This window comes from Vulpes vulpes, chromosome 2, assembly GCF_048418805.1.
Source record: "Vulpes vulpes isolate BD-2025 chromosome 2, VulVul3, whole genome shotgun sequence".
Taxonomy (NCBI): Eukaryota; Metazoa; Chordata; class Mammalia; order Carnivora; family Canidae; genus Vulpes; species Vulpes vulpes.
Genome location: NC_132781.1, coordinates 35,115,111 through 35,134,968, shown reverse-complemented (window position 1 = coordinate 35,134,968; position 19,858 = coordinate 35,115,111). Strand labels below are relative to the sequence as shown.

At 46.2% G+C, this 19,858-nt stretch overlaps 1 protein-coding gene across 20 annotated transcripts in view; it reads left to right on the top strand.

Annotated features, from left to right (window-relative positions):
- The window catches only part of BCAS3 (BCAS3 microtubule associated cell migration factor), a 590,779-nt gene that overhangs the window by 547,620 nt on the left and 23,301 nt on the right, over window positions 1-19,858 (top strand). For 16 of the 20 annotated variants that reach the window (XM_025996065.2, XM_025996068.2, XM_025996069.2 and 13 more), the window contains one exon: window positions 19,674-19,841. The exons of the other annotated variants lie outside the window; for them this stretch is intronic. In XM_025996065.2, the coding sequence (XP_025851850.1) occupies window positions 19,674-19,841 (168 nt within the window). The remainder of the gene's footprint in view (window positions 1-19,673; window positions 19,842-19,858) is intronic. 20 annotated transcript variants of the gene reach the window in all.

Below are 19,858 nucleotides of genomic sequence, written 5' to 3'. Positions count from 1 at the left end.
AGATATTTATTTATTTTTTTGTTGGAGTTCAATTTGCCAACATATAACATATCACCCAGTGCTCATCCCGTCAAGTGCCCCCCTCAGTGTATTAGTCCCATTTTAAAGAGGTATTCATTGAACCAGGAGAGGTAACTAACTTGCCTAACATTATGCAACTATTAAGTGACAGAATAAGAACCCTAAAGCCTGAACCTTTAACCATCTCCTGTACTGTGCATTAAGGCTCTGTGAATAAAAAAAAATATGGCAAAACACTCATAGCACCAAGCTGAGGGGATCTAGCAGAGGAACCGTTCCCTGCCCAGGAGACTCCAGGAAGGCTTTGTGGAACCGTTCCCGCCCAGGAGCTTGAGCATGGGTTGAGTCTTGAGTCAGCAGTATAAGGCAGCTTGTCATGGGAGTTGACACTTCTCTCTCTTGGTCTGAAATACATCAGCACACTGTTTTTTTTTCTTTCTATGTGTCTTGTTTTGCCCCTTGGGCCACAAAAATAAATACATAAGTCTATTCCTTTTTCCATAAAATTGCACTTCAAAGATTTGAGTACTAGAATCTCAGCTCTCTTAATCTCTTCCCCAGGTGTGGCAACTTCAGTTTTTTCCTTCTCTTCTTTCCTTCCTGCTAAGTGCCAAGAGCTGAAGCAATATGCTGTGAGCTTGGAATACAGAGATTAAAAAAAAAAAAAAAAAAAGGCAGCACCAGATGCTGGCTGCCTTCAGAATTTACAGTGTAGTGAGAAAGGTAGACTAGAAAATACTTTTTGCAGTTGGTCCCCTTTACCAAAATTCCCAGAACCTAGCACAGCACAGCACAGTAGCTGAACCATAATAGACACCCAGTGTGTTTGTTGTTGAGTTGACTACACGAGGATGCTGTGTGGAAGGTTTAGCCAGAGTATTGTGGGGAGCCTGTTAGAAGACCTAAGTCAGACTGAGAAGGAGAGTGGTAGACTCCTCCAGCTGATCTAAGTCTTCACGGATAAATAGGACTTAGCCAGGGAAGAAGAACATTCTGGATAGAGGGAGCAGCAGATTCAGAGGCACAGGGGTAAAGTACAAGGTAGGGGCATGGTGTGCAGAGTCTGGAGAGCTGGCCAGGGCCAGATGATACACGGTGGTGCTAGGAAGATTGGGCTTTATCCTGAGGATACATGAGGAAAATTTTCAGATTTGCATTGTATAAAAAGTCAATCTGGTGGGACTCAGAATAACTAAGTGAAGGGAAGCTATAAGGGAAGCTATATTAAGGGACAGAAAGACCATTATAAAGATCGTTGGAGGGGTGCCTGGGTGGCTCAGTGGTTGAGCATCTGCTTTTGGCTCAGGTCATGATCCTAGGGCACTGGGAGCAGGGCCCTCCTCACAGGGAGCCTGCTTCTTCCTCTCTCTGTGTGTTTCTCATGAATAAATAAATAGTCTTAAAAAAAGAAAAAAAGATAGTTGGAGTAATCCCAGTGGTAACTGATGAGGGCCTAAGCTCAGTAGCTGTGAAGTAGGGAATAGATTTGACAGGGCTTAGGAAGTAAAATCAATACGACTTCCTGCTCCATAGAGTGAGGAAAGGGGAGAGTCTGGATGGACCACTGAAAAAGGGAGTGTTCCCGTTCACTTAGGTAGGGAATAGAGAAGGAAGGAGTTTCAGAGAAGTGAGGCAACGAATTTGTTTCAGACATAAGGCATTGGAGGTGCCTATGGAATATGTTTGGTCTAACACAAATGGATTCAGAGGCCAGGAGACAATGGGGCCAGAAGTGCAGCTACAGAAGTCAGTAGCATGTCAGTAGTTTTAACTATGAGAGTGGCTGAGATGGGGCAGCCCAGGTGGCTCAGCAGTTTAAGCGCCACCTTCAGCCCAGGGTGTGATCCTAGAGACCTGGGATCAAGTCTCATGTCGGGCTCCCTGCACGGAGCCTGCTTCTCCCTCTGCCTGTGCCTGTGCCTCTCTCTCTCTCTGTGTCTCTCATGAATAAATAAATAAAATCTTAAAAAAAAAGAGAGAGAGAGAGTGGCTGTGGCTGAGCTGACCCAGGCAAAGTATGCAGAGACAGAAGAGGGTTAAGAGTGGAACCCTTAGAAGCACAACAATTTGAGGAACAGAAGGAACAAAGCTAGTCCTTGGGAGAGGCTCAGGGGTGGCCAGGGAGGGAGGAGGAAAACCAAAGGAAGCTAAGGAAGGATGGGGAGTAGTCAGCAACTTGCCAGTAAGATCAGCTTTCCTTTGTAGCATCTGAGTTGCCCGAGGGGACCACATGGTTATGGCTGAGCTATCAGGATCGTGGGAGGACAGTCACATGCTTTTTCCATTAGGCTGGATTTGAGGACCTGCTGCTCTAGAGCAGTGATTCCCCAAATTCCCACGTTAAGAATCAGAAACACCACATTGGATTATTATGGAAAAGGGCTTGAGAATCTGTTTATTCAGTAGGCACCCTGGGTGATTCTTCCCATTAGGAAAATCTGAGAATGAGGCTACAGACCAGAGGTTGTTCAGTAATAACCTGGGAGCTCTTTCCAACTACACAGACTGCACCTCACCCTCCCACCGTACACATGGATGGATTCCATCTAAGGTTCAAGAGAATCCCCATCCTTTGAGCCCTTGTTTCTGTGGCATTCCTCAGATGTGTCTCCACTTAGAAGTGGAAGTGCTAACCCATTAATCTAAAGGAAAGTTTCTGAGCAACTGTCTGAGTAGTCAGGAATCCAATGAAAATCCTGCATTTAGACAGATCATTGGTCTAGTGCTGCTTCTCTGAAAGCTATTGGACTAGAGCATCCTCACTGCCCTCTGGTGTAGACAATCTGATTGCCCACTCCATTTTGTGGAATAATGGGCCCGAATGTGATCCAGCATTAAAAAAAAAAAAAAAATACTGCCATATGTTAAAAAGCTATTAAAGAAGTTTGGAAAGAGGCACCATCTGTGGACAAAAAAGACATTTTTAGGTCATTGACAAGGCCAGAGCTAGCTCTACTTGTTTATATGTTTGAAACCTAACACTGCTCATTGTCCTTCACAATGAAGTTCTTGAAGTATGTTTAATACAGCTATTCTCAGAATCAGTTTTGTAAAGGCTTTGTCTCTACTAAAGGTATTTTAGGGGTGCCTGGGTGGCTCAGTGGTTGAGCGTCTGCCTTTGGCTCAGGTCATGATCCTGGGGTCCTGGGATCAAGTCTTGCATCAGGTTCCCCACAGGGAGCCTGCTTCTCCCTCTGCCTGTGTCTCTGCCTCTCTCTCTCTCTCTCTCTCTCTCTCTCTCTCTCTCATGAGTAAATAACTAAAATCTTTTTTTTAAGATTTTTAATAAATGAAGGTATTTTATTAGGCATAGAAGTGGTTCAGAGCATCTGTGCCCCTTGTATGAAATTGCAAATCTATGAAATTCAAACATTGTCATTAATGAATAGTCAGAATAAATAATCTTTCCTAAGCAATTGATCTTGGGACATTATCTTTCCAGGGTAAATAGAGATATTAATTATACTTACTTTAGTAGGGAGAAGTTACCTACTGAGTAGAACACTAAAGAGTGTGGCTCCGAGGAGCCTAGGGACTCCTTCTTTTTGGAGTTATTTTAGAATGAGAGATTTAAGGGTAGTGCTGTCTAGAGATAAGGTGTCTAGGAAATGCCTTTATGCCCTCCTTTTCAGACCCTTGATACTCACTTCAGATCAAAATATAGCAAAGTTTTGTTCTTCATTCATTCAACAAACATTTATTAGGCACCTTTTTTTAAATGTTTTATTTTTTTCCTTAAGAGAACGAGTACGGGGATCCCTGGGTGGCTCAGCGGTTTGGCACCTGCCTTCGGCCCAGGGCGTGATCCTGGAGTCCCAGGATCAAGTCCCACATCAGGCTTCCTGCAAGGAGCCTGCTTCTCCCTCTGCTGTGTCTCTGCCTCTCTCTGTGTGTCTCTCATAAATAAATAAATAAATAAATAAATAAATAAATAAATAAATATTTTTTTTAAAAAAAGAGAGAGTACAAGCAGGGGGAGGAGCAGAGGAGGAGGGACAGGGACAAGCACTCTGCACAGAGCATGGGACCTAACACAGGGCTCCATCCCACGACCCCGAGACTATGACCCAAGCCGAAATCAAGAGTCAGACGTTCAACCAACTGTGCTACCCAGGCGTCCATATTAGGCACTTATTATGTGGCAAGATCTGTACTGCCTTAGGCTCTTGGTGCTTAGATATCTATGGAACATCAGAATAACTTCAGGGTGAGCTCTGTTGGACCCTGGAGGGCAGCAGTTAAGCGTCTTGTGCAGTATTAAAGCTCCAGAGAAGACATGATTGGTAACTTCACCTTCTCATTTTAGGATTGAGCGGTGTACTGAGCTGTTTGGACATTCTCATACCTCCAAAAGCCAGATGGCTTAGACATTATCCTATCCTTCAGTGTCAAAGGGTCTAGAGGGAAGCAGTGAGAGCACCCATACAAAGCCATCTGGCTTCCAAGGGTAAAATCAATACTTTACATACCTGTTACACATCATAGTTTTCAAGGCTCTATCATGTATACTATATTTGAATCTTAGCATAATTTTGAGGATTATGAATAGCTAGCAATAATAACTAGCATTCTTATTGTTTTAAATATTTATTTATTTATTTTTACAGAGAAAGAAGCATGGGTGGGAGGGGCAGAGGGAGAGGGAGAGAGAATCTCAAGCAGGCTCCCTACTGAGGTCAGAGCCGGACGTGGGGCTCAATCCCACAACCCTGAGCTCACCACCTGAGCCGAAACCTAGAGTTGGACACTTAAATAGTGTTATTATTATTCGTTTACAGTGCAGAAAACTGAGGTGCCAGGAAGTGACTCACTAGAACATACCAGCACCAGAACTAGCACTCAGTTTCCCATTCTTAATCAAATGCTCTTACTCTGAACAGAAAACTCAATGACCTTATAACCACCCTATCTGTCCAAGAGATCTGCCCCCCACCCTCATCTCATAATGGTCTTTAAAATAAGATATAAGAAGGTCCCAAATGAAGGAAAGATTTTGCAGATAGATGCGGAGTCCAGGCAGCTAGCTGCTGTAGGGCGAGAAGGAGGAGGGATGGTTCACCCAGTAAATAGGGTGCCATGCCACCACCCACTTTGGATCTTGACAGCAGGAAAGTCACTTCCTACATTTGAAGATCATAGAGCTCTTGTCTGGGCCTCTTTACTTTAAAGGAAAGTCCAGTCCAGGAAGGGTTAATGACTTGCCCAGGAGAGTTTTGGTGAATTTGCAAGTTCATTTTGAACTATTCAGTAGGTGTTTCTACAACAAATACACTTGGTTTTTATTTACTTTTTTTTTTTTAACAGTCTGAAGGATGTGATAAAGCTCTTCTAGTAGCTTTTCAATCTGAAAGGCATTTCTAAAACTCAAATGAAGCACAATGAAAAATTCTTCTCTTCAGCTGTTAACCCTAACTCAAGGTTGGATGACAGGTTCATGTCTGTCTGAGAAAGTAACATGAGGTTTCCAGGCCCCCTCCTAGGGGCCCCTTGGCGCCTTGGCTTTTCTCACCTCTCTCCTTATGGATGACTCTGATCTTTCTCCGAATCCATTATGTACTATAGATCCAAAGATAAAGAGCTGGGTTTCTCCACACACACACACACACACACACACACACACACACACGCACACACACGCATACAAACTTTCACTCTGGGCTGCGCTTTGCATGAGTGTAGCAGAAACAAAAGATGTTGCTTCCTCCTCATGGGAGAGATTGGCCGTTCTTACACAGGGAGGGGCAGAGGAGCTCTCCTGGCCCTTTGGAACTTGAGTCTCAGCTAGGGAAATGAATAGCATCCTGACTGGCCTCAGTGGAGTAGAAGTGGGGGAAAGGGTGGGGGAGTCCTGGCCGCAAGCTCCTGCCATGGCTTAGGAATCACTTTTATCCAGAGGCGCCAGACTTGGCACCCAGGGAGTCCAGTGAGTGGAGGGAAAATCATAACCAGCTTACCCCGGTTATTTGGGCATCTCTGCACTTCCTAATGAAGTGGGCATTTCACAAGGCATGTGCAGGTCCTCTCCACAGGTAAGCAGGGATGTCCTGGCCCCTCCTACAGGCGGTGGGGCCTCCGGGTGGGGGGCAGGGCAGAGATAGCTGAGCCCCAGCCTGCCCCTGGGCAGCTGTGCCAGGGAACCCCCAGATGCTCCGCACCCCCACTTGGCTCCTCCACAGTAGCAGGAGGTCTCAACTTCTCTGTTCGCTTTAATAGAGTGTTAACCCCAGGCCCTAGAACTTGTGTTAACACTTAACACAAGGCTGGAACTGAGGGGAGAGGCTAAGGGCCTGGCAGCTGAGAGCAGTTTGAGAGTTTGAACTTGTGGGGAGGTAGGGAGGGTGGGAGAAAGGCAAGGCCCACAGCAGTTGAATGTCAGCTGGATTAAGCGAGTCCAGGACTGCTTTGCAAGCCCAAGACCATCCATTCCAGCTTCTGTCACAGGCTGAGCCCCATCCTCTTTCTGGCCTCAGTTTCCTGGTCTTTAAATGGGTAGATAGAGCCAAATATACTCCAGGGGACCCGGGACAGGGCAAGGGGAGTGCGGTGTGACCCTAGTATGCACATGAGCCCCCCCTAGCCCCTGGGGGTGTGATTGAAATGCATATTCTGCTTCAGGAAGCCTGAGGTGGGGCCTGTAGGAGGCTACACTTGTCCCAGGCTTCCAGTGACGCTGCTGTGCTGGCCACTGGCCCTGGCTTGGAGTAGCAAAGGAGTAGCACGCAGGATTGGGTTCTCCAAACTCATCTCACATAACTCCCTGCACTTAACTTCCTTGGCCGTGAAAGGGGGACCAGTACAGGGAAGGGTTGCCTTGCCATCTTCCCCAGGGGGTGCTCTGAGGGTGAAGGGAGTGAAAGCATCTTCTAACGGGTAAAGCAGCATGCAGTGTGAGGGATTATTGTCATTGTTAAGATTTCGACACCTCACTGCTCCCCCTAGTACATTCCTGCAGCTTCTCCACTTTTCCCTACATCCTCCCTGGTGTCCATGCCTGGGCTGATGATGAGTCAGTGTGACCAGCCAGGGCTGAACAAACACTTGGACATGTTGAGGCAGGAAATGACAATTCCCAGGCACCCCCACTGTTTCAGGTGTAGAACAAACCATGGACACACCTTGAGCGATAAAGTCCAGTGATACCGGGTTGAACCCCACCCCTCACCCCAACCCCCTTCGGCTGCAAAACCAGGAAATAAGGCCAAAAGTCAAGGAAGTCCCCATAGGACCAGAGGCCTAAGCAAGCACTAATTAGGTTTTCAGCAAGGTAAGTCACCAGTCTACCCTGTGATCCCATTTCGGCGCCCACCTCAGGCTGCCATGATATCTTTGTAATGTCAATTGTTCCCTAAGGACTTTCACAGATGGTTCCACAACCACCTTGGGAGGCAAGAAATTGAGGTGACAGTCAACTATACTTCAATAAAAGGAGGAAAAGAAACTAGAGTGACCAAGGCAAGTCATTTACCCATCGAGAACCTCGGGGATCCTCATCTATAGAATGGAATCAGCAGTATCTGTCTTACCCATGGTATAAATTGCTGTGGTCTCAGTCAAAAGGAAATAATTATATGAGAATAGGCACCGATTCTGTGAGGTATTATTAGTCTTCATGAGGGACCCTCCACCTCAGTAGACACTACCGACTGCCTCTAGTGAGGAACATCCTTGCCTTCGTGTCTGTAGTCAGACACCTCCCCTATTGTGGAATGTCCTCCACCCACTTCAAACTGCCATGACTGATGGAAACTGTCCCCAACTACCCCAGCTTCAGTGGGTGTCCCCCATTGTCCAAACAATGCTGTTTCTCATCTTGCCCTTCTCAGGCCCTGAGGCCAAGTCCTTCCTGAACAACTTTGTTGTAAGGGCCTGGAAAGTAGGGATCCTGTTATATAATATACCCTGTGTCAGAATGGCAGGCCAGGCACAAATCTTTATCCCAAGACCCCTGCGGCTGAAAATCTGGTTCAGGTTTGCCCCGTGGAGTGAGAGCTTATGGGTTTTGATGGCAGAGAGAAGTGGAAGGCTGACCACACACTACAAACAGAAATGCCTCTTGCCCAAGCTGGGAGCACCGTTTGAAAGCCCACATGGTTAGGTGACTACCAAAATAACAAAACCAAAACTTGGCAGGGTATCAAACCAGTCAACTCCATGACCTGCAGGCACATCCAGGGCTCTCCTTCAGCCCAGAGTGGGTTCCTCCCACCTTTCCCACAGCTATTGCCTTGGGGGCTGAGAGGAGCAAATGGCAGTAGGAACCATTTTGCCCACTCTTGTCTCCCTGGCCTTTGAAATTCCTGAGGCCAGCAGGGGCCCAGGCCTGCAAAGTTGGGCCTCCAGACATGTCAGCCAGCCCAGGAAGCAGAAAAGTCTCATCTGAGGAAATACAGATCCTCAGGGAAGATCAAAAATAACCCAAAAGGACAAACCATGCATGTCTGTGTGTATATTGAGTTTCGCATCTGAGGTCCAGTCTTGATAAATCTGATGATTTTGAAACATCTTCTTTAATTAATAAAAACAGAAGACTTCTTAGCCCCAGGTTTCAGACATCAAAGTTCTCCTCAGTTGAGAGCCTCAAATTTGGCTTATTTGTGGAGTACTGAAATCTCTTTTAAGACAAACACGGGATTTGGAATGGGTTGTTTGTCCTGCGTTTGTCCTGCCTCTGTCCTGCCTCCTATCCCCAATTGCCAAACTGCAAGAACCACTTAAAAATTCTGAAATAGGAAGGCTAAACTGCAAACCCCTTTACTGGTACTGTAGCCATAGTTTCAAGATGAAAAATCAGCATGGATTTTAGTGGGTAAAGTGTAGGCTTTGGACTGAGAATCAGAATCTTGACCGTACTCTTGGCATCGACATCTTGAACAAAATTTTCCTTTTCCCAGCCTTACTGTCTTGATCTGTAAAATGGGAATGTTAGCACCAACCTCATAGACTTGTTGGGGTAATTTCAGTGAGGTAATAGATGTAAAGTGACGATGCCTGGCACAAAATAAACAATAAATGTTGTTAGTTCTCTTGCCTTCCCGGATACCTGATCTGATCACAGGGTTAATTATTTGAGAGCAGGACTGTTCTAGAAAATCCAAATTGTGTGCTTACTTGTGTTTAGAGATACATTTCCCGAAGTTTTTCCATTCAAGGAGATGTTAGAATAAAAAGGAGATGTTAGGTTTCCGAAGATATAGTTTGTCTTGTGTATATTCTGAGCCCTACCATCGGAATCCTACAACAGAGTGCCATGTGTAAATTTTCTCTCCACCCTCAGAAGCAGGGAGAACATTTTCATTACAATCTAGCTGTAAAATGATTCTCCTCTTCCCACTTGGAGGGATAGAAATCTTGATGGTGTCTGTTTTAAAGGAGAGGAGGAAAAGGTCTCTGAGAACCTGTCTGGGAAATGCCAGTGTCAGCCTGACTTGGAAAGCTCTTCTGTTTGAGGCACCTCCCGGTCTGCTCTGAGCATGGAGCCAGTTGAAATTCTCCTTACTAGGCCCTGCCGTGATGACTGATCCCCTGGCCTCCCAGGCAAAAGGCAGGGGCCTGGCTCAACGACCTCCTAATGATGTGTGAGGGACTCTGACATTCCTTGAGAATCATGAAAGGGTGTCTCCTAGCAAGCTGTGTCCTGTTTATCGAAAGGGTGAGGGCTGGGGTGGCAGGGCAGGACAGAGATGACAGGTAAAGGGACTTGATTTAAAAGTAGACTCCTTCCAGAGTTGCTCTTCTGGTCCTTTCTGATCTGATGTATGAAACCTGTACAGAGGTAGAATTGTTTCTGCCGTTTTCACACACAGGTTGGTGCACATTCCTGATACAAATTAAAAGGAAATATGTCAGATGTACACAGGGATGAGTCAACATCGCGTGCAGCCAGCCGTGGACACTGGGAGAGGAGTCAGATGCGGGCCATGGAGCTGCAGGCTCACCTGCCCCCAGCTGTGTCAAAACCAAGCACAGGGGAGGCACCACAGCAGCAGGCCCTCCCACAAATGCTCCTCAGGGGGCTACTGTCTGCATCCCAGCGCACATGTTTCTGGCACGGGGCATTTTTTTCTCTCTTAGCCTTTTCTTCATGTTTCTTTATGTGTTTTATACTGATTGCCAAAGTTACAGGAAACATAGAAAGGTAAAGTAACAGAAGAGTCCCCAATAACCCAACTACCCAGAAGCAACCATGATGAACACTTTGTTGTGAATTTTTAAAAATTTTTGGTGTTCTATGCTTCCTTTACATTGCTCGGTAATACTAACTATACAATCTTGTTTTGCTTCTCTTGTTTAGCATTATATCTTAAAGAATTTCCCCTATTATAAACATTATCTTTCATGACTCCCTAATAGTGTACTGCAAGAAGGAAGTATCATTTATCTAACAAATGCCCTATTTTAAGACATTGTTAACATGGCAAGGAGCATATTAATGCGTGAAGGCTTGTTGGCATCTTATTTACTTGGGCTCGATTTCTGGAGGTGGACTCCTAGATCCATAATTGGGCATTGTTTTAAAGCTTTTATTTATTTAAATAAGGGAGAGGCAGAGACATAGGCAGAGGGAGAAGCAGGCTTCCTGTGGGGAGCCTGATGCAGTACTTGTTCCCAGGACCCCAGGATCATGACCTGAGCTAAAGGCAGACGCTCAGCCACTGAGCCACCCTGGTGTGGGCATGTTTTTAAAAGGCTCTTAATACATATTGCCCTTCAGGTAGTTTATAACAATAATATTCCCTCCAGCAACAGTCCATCTCATTTTATCCTTACCCATGTTGAGCATGATTCTTTTTATTTATTAAAGAATTTAGGAGCTGAAGCATCCCCTTCAGATGGAGTGAGATGGAGAGAGATCATGAGGATGGAAATGAGCTAAGAGCCACCTGCCCTGCCTCCTGTGCCCCCTGCAGGCATTCTCAGAGAAGTGAGGGATACACACCCACTTCTATACCATGAATCCCCGTCGAGGGCTCTTGCTGTGGAACCACTCAGCTTTAATAATGGAGTTCCCTCACCAGTGTTTCTCATCTAGCACTTGTCTTCTGGCCTTGAGGTATCCCCAGGCTACTTTCTTCACTTTTTAAGCCTTCCACAGAATCCCAGTGCCCCTCTGAAGAGTTGCTCACGTAGTCCCATGGTGGTCCTCTGTATTAAGGTGGCCCTGTGTAGTTCCACATGGCACTCTTTCATGCGCCATCTGATCAGATGCTCACAACAACCTGGAAGGCAGGTACACATTTCCCTGTTTCATAAGCATATTCCTTTCCTAGGGCTGCTGTACCAAATTACCACAGCCCTGGTGACTTAAAACAACAGACTTGTATTTTCTCAGACTTCTGGAGGCCAGAAGTTCAAAGTTAAGGTGTCAGCAAAGTCACACTCCCTCCTTCAAAGGTTCTAGGGGAGACTCCTTCCTTACCTCTTCCAGCTTCTGGTGGCTCCTGGCATTCTTCATCTTGTCATAGCACAAGTCCAGTCTCCGCCTCTGTCTTCACATGGCCATCTTTCTGCTCTATGATCTCCTCCTTTCTGTCGTAAGGGTACCAGTCACTGGATTTAGCACTCACCCTAGCTCTAGGATAGTCTCATCTTAGATCCTTCTCTCTGCAAAGACCCTATTTGCAGATAAGGTCACATTCTGAGGTGGGCATATTTGAGGAGAATTGTGATTCAAACCACTACAACAGGTAAGCAAACAAACCAAGGTCAAAAGAGGTTAAATGACTTTCCCAAGGTCATATAGTGAGAAAATAGCAGGAGATGGCATTTGAACCCAGGTCTTCTGCTTACCATATACCTTTAAGTAAGAAAAACAACAACAACAAAAGACACTAGTATGAATGCTTAATTATGTTTTCTGGTTCATGGAAAATGAAATGTGGTACCTTTTACCCTTGGATACATCAAACATCATTTTACCATTACTCTGTTAGTTTGGCCAGTATGATGAATACCTTCTATGGGAGCCACTCATTTACTGTCCATGTAGTAAGTGGAGGAAATTCAGACCTAGAGTGGCCAGGAAAGTTAATGGGAGAAGTCCAATTACAACCTAGGTATCTTGAGTTGTGATCTGTATCCTCTTCTTTAAAGTGTGAGTTGTGATCATACATTGCACTTGTGAAAGCAGTGGCCAAAACAACTACTCTGTTAAATTGTAAAGAAATCTCAGTGTCCCATTTACTATTGAACTCTGCTTCTCTAGCTTAGGACTCCTTGATATATTGGCCACACAGGAAGGTCTGCTCACAGACCTACGATGAATGATGAATAATCCCTTCCCAGCAGTGGCCACAAGGGCCTGTGAGAACAGATGTGCACAACATCATCACATCTGGCACATCAAGATCTCCTGGCTTGCCAACATTAGCAAAGGCATTTCTCTACGGCTGCTACCTTTCCTTTTTCTTGCTGAATTTACTTCTGAACTGGAGTAGCAAATCCTTTTTTTTTTTAATGTTTTGTATATTTAAGTAATCTGTAAAGCCAACAAGGGGCTCAAACTCACAACCCTGAAATCAAGAGTTACATGCTCTTCCAACTAAGCCAGCCAGGTGCCTGATTGGTGTAGCAAATTCTCTTAAAATGCCCTAACCCCAGGGCACCTGGGTGACTCAGTCAGTTGAGCATCCGACTCTTGATTTCAGCTCAGATCTTGATCTCAGGGTCATGAGTTCAGGCTTTGCATTGGGCTCCATGCTGGGCATGGAACCTACTTTAAAAAATTAATTATTTAATTTAATGTAATATAATTTAAAAAATTAAAATGACCTAACCCCAAAACCCAAACCCTACAGCCAAATGGATCAATATAGGATAAATGTGGTTTGGTGACAATTAGATAATCTGAATCATAAAAGATTGCCGAGGTCTAGGCCCCTTTGCTGTATACCATGTCTGTGGCTGTGGGAGCATGGTTACCTTGCAAACCACTCTAAAGGATTGAGGGGGACAGACAGGGTCCTCCTATTCTCTCACCTTCCCACAGTGAACCAATCTCTGTTAGTCATCACATAGTGCATATTGACAGTGAAATATGCCTGCAGCCACACCCGGTTGCCAGGTAAAGCTAAGCTGCACCGGGTTGTCCTCAGCCTGTGCTTATCTGAACCAACCTGTAATGCAGAGAGGAGCTCTCCCTCACAGTACCAGTCTCAGGCTCTGTTCAGTGAGCTAGTTTGGGGAACAGGCAAAGAGTCTCTCCAGTGATTGTTTTCATCCTGCCTGGAATCATCTCTTGGTTACTGTGGACATCATTACTGTCATGAGCTCTCACCCAGAAGGGCTCATGTTGAATGGCGAGTTTTGCTCCTGCTCCCTGGCCTTGCTGGTGGCTGGAAATCTGATCAACAGGCTCTCATCAAAGTCCAAATCCTGGGCTAAACCTAACTGATAACAGGGAAGGCTGTGCCAGGGTGTCCTAAATAGCTGGGGTGTGATTAGACACTATCAGCTTAGAGGAACACCCCACCTCCCTTGGGGCCCCCTTCTCCCCTCAGGCTTCGTTGCTCCTCAACAATGGTATACAAAAGACAGAGCACGTGTTCCCCTAGGCTCCCCAGGATCTGTGGGCTTACCAGCTGTCACAGCATGTCTTTAATGGGTTTGTGAAACCCAAGAACCTGACCCATTTCTCCTCTGGGGAAAGGGTGTAACACAGGATGCGAGCTGGGAAGCAGGATTTGGGAAGCTCACCTGTATAAGCCTGGCTTTCTGTGCCATCCCAGGCAAATTGTTTGGTTCTTTCAATTCCCAAGGTCTCAAACCTAAAATAAATGCACAGAAAGCAGGAGAATGATATCGTGAAATTGTTTCCTGCTCATTTGTAACGTCCCTCCTTCCTCTTACTTAATTTTAGCTCCCTTTTCTGCCTACCTCCATCTCATTCGTCCCAATCCTGGACCTAGATGTTTAGGCTCTGGGATCCTACCCAAAAGGTATTGACTCCAAAGTGACTGTCACATTTTTTTAGATGGTCCTAATCAGCTGATAAGCAAGCATAATTTGAGTAAGCATGATGCAAAAAGTTTTGTACTTATTATAGACTTAATGAATTATGGAGAAATCCATGCCCTCAAGGAGCTTCTAAAGAAGGTTGGAGAGCAGATCATGAGAATCACGTAAGGCATAATGGCAATGACACCATGGAACTGATCTAATTAACATAGGATCCAAAGATGGGCTTCAGAGGCATACAGAATCATAATCACTTTATGTTTTATGAAATTCCTTATATAATTTTATGTATTCAAACATAATTTTTCAAGCAAGTTCATAGTCATAGCTTTCATCAGCTTCACCCGGAAGGTTAAGAACCTGCCATGCAAACAGAATTTATGGAACAGCTCTCATTATAACTCAGGTAGTCACTCAAGGTTTCACTGAGCAGGTGAGACTTAAACCGAATCTTAGAAAATGCTGTGCAGAGAATAGCAGGGTGATAGGCAGCCCTAAAGGAAGGGCTTCCCAGGAGGCATCAGAGCAGGACTATCACACCTAAACCCATGCCCTTAAATTACCTCACCTTTCTCCCTCAGCCTCAGCAAAATACAGGTCTGTAACATGGTGACAATTGCTGCTTCCAAGAGATTTGTGAAGGACCATGAACCTTTTTTATTTTTTTCTCACTATGTAGCCCTATACCTCAGTGCCATGCTTGATTCATATCATAGTGGACACTAATCAATATTTGATGAATGTGTGAGTTAACTGAAATATTAAACATGGGGGGACTTTGCAAACAGCAGAGCATTGCTTCAGCAAAAGATCTTTGTTGCTAAGTATGTGTATTTTGTGCTTTGCAAACAGCCTGCACTGTCTTCTCCCCCTTAAAACTGACCCTTTCTCCCATAATGGGACTCAGAGGGCCAGCTCATCTGATGGAGTGTCTCTGGGCTGACCTAATTAATGATAGCCGGGCCGACAATGCTGACAAGATGCACAGTTGCCTAAGAGCACAGAGGTGACCTCACTCTCAAAGGGCTTGGCCTGTTAACCCCTGCCCTTGGTGACACATATATGTACCTGCAGCTCTCTCTCACTCCAGGACTAGGGTAGTCCATGAGCTCCTTGGCTATCTTTGTCTACAGTGGCAGGGATGGAAGGGAAATATAAAGAAGGGGGCACTGCAGGGATTCCTTCTAGCACAATAAGCAGGATCACTAATTCTAGCCTCTCTGTGACTTCTCAGGACAGTAGAGACGATGCAGTGCCCCTCTGCTGGACACTTCTTATAGCCCCAGCCTCCTACCCACAACATTGTAGCAATGCCCATGTTAAGAGAAAATAGACCAGGGCACTTGGGTGGCTCAGTGGTTGAGCATCTGCCTTTGGCTCAGATCATGATCCTGAGGTCCCATGATTGAGTCTACATCAGGCTTCCCACAGGGAGCCTGCTTCTCCTCTGCCTATGTCTCTGCCTCTCTCTGTGTCTCTCATGATAAATAAATAAATAATCTTTAAAAAAAAAAAAAAAAAGAAAAAGACAGAGAACAGATTAGATCTTCCATCCATGCATTTTCCCTCCTATGCGCCTTCGAACAGACAGGATGACTCATCAGCATTACCATATACTCCAAGAAAGCTGGGCTGGTTGGGAGTGGGAAAAGTTTTTTAAAAGTATCGGTTGAAGGTAACAAGAGTTACCTTCAGGAACAAGTTAGGAAAGATAGAGGTGATTTCTCCACATAACAGTTCTCCATTGGAAGGGAGGGAAAAATAAAATAAGATGAAATCCGAGAAGGAGACAAATCATAAGAGACTCTTAACTCTAGGAATCAGACTGAAGGATGCAGGAGGAGAGGTGAGGGTTGGGGGATGGGGTAACCGGGTGATGGGCATTGAGGAGGGCACATGATGTGGTAAGCACTGAGCATTAGATGCAACTGATGAATCACTGAACTCTACCCCTGAAACTAATAATATACTGTATGTTAATTGAATTTAAATTTTTATTTTTATTTTTATTTTTTTTTTAATTTTATTTTTTTATTTATTTATGATAGGCACACAGTGAGAGAGAGAGAGAGGCAGAGACATAGGCAGAGGGAGAAGCAGGCTCCATGCACCAGGAGCCTGACGTGGGATTCGATCCTGAGTCTCCAGGATCACGCCCTGGGCCAAAGGCAGGCGCCAAACCGCTGCGCCACCCAGGGATCCCTGAATTTAAAATTTTAAAAAATAACAGCTCTAGGGGCACCTGGGTGGCTCAGCCGGTTAAGCGTCTGCCTATGGCTCAGGTCATGATCCCAGGGTCCTGGGATCGAGCCCCAGGTCAGGATCCCTGCTCAGTGGGGAGCCTGCTTCTCCCTCTCCCTCTGTCATCCATTCTCCCTGCTTTCTTTCTCTCTCACATAAATAATTAAATAAAATCTTAAAAAAAAAACAAAACAAAACACAGCTCTCCACTGCAGATGCAACTGAGAGAAGCAGTATGTAAACTGATAGAATGAACTCCAGGCTAAGAATGAGGGCCTGTATTCCGGGTCTGCCACTGAGACAATCTCTCTGAGCTTCCAGATCCTCTCCCATAATAATTGAGTAGTACCTGCACTACCTCCCAGGATGTGGTGATTGTCAAGACGTATGATGATGCCTCCAGTCGAATAAAGTTGTCCATCTTTGTATTAACACATACATGAGCACAGCTCTGACATGCAGAGCACTTAGTGCCAGGGGATTGTGCATTTATCGAATGCAATTTCACAACAACCCTGTAGGATTGTGTTGTTTTTCCATTTTTATGGATGCGGAACCAGAGGCTCAGAAAGGTAAAGAAACTGCCAGGACACGCACAGCTAATATGTATTTAGAGCCTACATTTCAGTCCAGATCTATTTCCATTCTCCACCACCTCCTGACTCTTCTCTCCTGTATACTATTGTTTTGTCCCTAACATATACATGCTCCTCTGGCCTTTACCATCTGTCATAGACCAGGCCCACCCTTTTACCTGAACCCTCTTGTCAGAACATCTTGCAGGCCAATTTTATTTTTCCTCTTGACCCTGCTATCTGCTCACCTGCCCTGACCTCAAAGAACGGTGTGTACTAATACCAGTTGAGCACCTTGTAGAGGCAGGCATACTGCTCTTGTGGAATGACAAAAGGTAAGGGCATCCCTGTTCTCAAGACAAGCTCTGAGCCGTGTCTGTCTGTAAGAAAGCTGCCACCACAGCCCTGAGGGTACAGGGAGGAGGAGTGTCTGTGTCTCATTCCTGATTCCCTCATCTGGAAGTCACTAGACATGCATGTCCCAGGCAGACCCTTCAGAGACACAGTGATGCTATAGCTCTCAATCTTGTCAGTTACAAGGAGGCAGCACTAGAGGACAATGCAGGCTCCTGGCAGGAACCTTGCTTAATCTTTCCTTCCTTCGAGGCAGGGTGATTAGTTCTACATCAGAGACAGAAAAAGGACATAGAGGGACTTGCCTAATATCACCTACTGAGTGGGTAGTGGAATCAAAAGCTTAGTTAGCTATGTCATTCATCCCTGTGTGTCTGTCCTTAGGGACTGGGCACCTTTGAGTTGTTGCTAATGCTGGTCTAGTGGTGGCTCTGGGCTTGGCACTGCCAAGGCATGGCTGCCCAGTTCAGGCCCTCGGCGGTCCGACACCCAGAGCACCCCACCTCCACCACCAGTGCCTGGCTCCCCAGATCCATCCTGACCCTACTTGATGAAGAGGGGAGGTGGTATCAGGTAGCTCCCCATTCCTGGGTCCTACCTGATGACCTGATTCCCAGCACCCCAGTCTCAAGGGGGCCTCTTCCTGGGTAGATACATTTATAGATGTTGCCCATCCTCCCAGCACCAGGAATCTACCCTGCAATTAGGCGAGAGATAAATCAAAGCCAAACTTGGCTGATGACATTCAGGAGCCAGTGGTGACCCTTGCCACACATATAAATCCCAGTGGGCCAGCCAAGGGCCTTTGTCTGGTCAGAAGAGCTCAGGATTATCTGGCCCTCTTTGCTGATGTATGGAGTCACCGGCTGTCGGAGTGTTTACTAACGGTTATCGCCTCAATGCTTTGGCCATTATCAGAGGCAGGGCCGCCTGCCGGGGCTGGGGCTCGCACCCTCTCTATTACCACCTGTCATTGGCAGAGAGTGTGTGCTGACGCTGCCCAGTCCTGACCGCCTAGGAAAGATAGTTTCTGACGGCTGATCAAAGAGGAGAAGCAAGGCCTGATAAAAAGTGTGTGTTGTGCGTACTTTTAACTTTAGGAAACATTGGCATTTGCATTTTCCCCCATCTTCTTGGTGCTGGCAGGAACCAAGCCCAATAAATGCAGAGGATTCAGTTACCTAATCACTGGGAAAATGGTATGTGCTTAAAGCAACAGAGCATGATGATAATCTCCTTCCAAGAGAGTAGACGAAATAAGCTTTCACAGAAGACTTGCTGTATAATAGAGTAGAATAATTTAAATTTAGACTTTGAAGTGATCTTGCATGTAAAATCTCATCTTGGCACTGGGCAGAGCACCATGTACTTTCTGGAATTGGAGCGCAGCTTTGGGTTAAGGAAGAATTTTTGCTGAAGATTCTATCACACAACTCTGTTGCTAGCATCCCCTACCCGCCCCCCCCCCCCGCCCCGCCTTGCCCATCTGTCCTTGGGCAGCTATGAGACCGAATGCGGTAGAGTACGATGAGCTCCAGATTGAAGCATCATCAGGTGATCTGAGTTCCTAAACCTGGTCTGTCACAAACTTGCTGTTGGATCTTGGGCCATTACTTTTCTGAGCCTGAGGCTCAGAATGTATGTAAAATGTAGGAGGTTTGGTACAGGTTATGGGTTATAGTAGGTTGAAAACTTTTTTAAGGAACATCTGGGTGGCTCAGCAGTCGAGCATCTGCCTTCAGCTCAGCTCATGATCCTGGGGTCTTGGGATCAAGTCCCACATCACGCTCTCCATGGGGAGCCTGCTTCTCCCTCTGCCTGTGTCTCTGCCTCTGTGTGTGTGTGTGTCTCTCATGAATAAGTAAATAATCTTTTTTAAAAAAAAGAAAGAAAGAAAACTTTTTTAAAATTTTAAGCCATGGGGATCCCTGGGTGGCACAGCGGTTTGGCGCCTACCTTTGGCCCAGGGCGCGATCCTGGAGACCCGGGATCGAATCCCACGTCAGGCTCCCGGTGCATGGAGCCTGCTTCTCCCTCTGCCTATGTCTCTGCCTCTCTCTGTGTGTGTGTGTGTGTGTGACTATAATAAATAAAAATTTAAAAAAATTTTAAGCCATGTAGCCCCTTTTCAAAATGAACCATTAGGGGAAGCCCTGTTGTATCAAGAATAGAAAAGTAGAGGTGTTTTGGTTGAACTTGGCAGGGAGGTTCTCTGCCTTTGGCCTGCCTCTGAAGCAGTCCCTTGAAGACTTGGAGGAACCCTGTAACCCTGAGGAAACGTTTTAGAAACCACTAGCCCAATGACGTGGAGTTCTTTTTCTGAAAATCTACTCTGTCTGAGCCAGGTAGCAGCACGAGCTGCGTCATCGTGCCCTCCACGTGTGTTTCCTGGTGTTCTCTCCCCCGCCGGCCTGTAGGAGAGCTCGCAGGGACCCTGGGTGGGGAGGGGAGCTGGCGCCGGGGAGGCAGAACAAGAGCCCGCTCTCGGAAAGCACAGACTCAGCGTCAGGTATCCCGTGTGTGCCCCAGGTACCTTTGACCGGAGCGTGACCCTGCTGGAGGTGTGCGGGAGCTGGCCCGAGGGCTTTGGGCTACGGCACATGTCCTCCATGGAGCACACGGAGGAAGGCCTGCGGGAGCGGCTTGCCGATGCCATGGCCGAGTCGCCGAGCCGGGACGTTGTGGGATCCGGAACAGGTAAAGGTGGCATCACC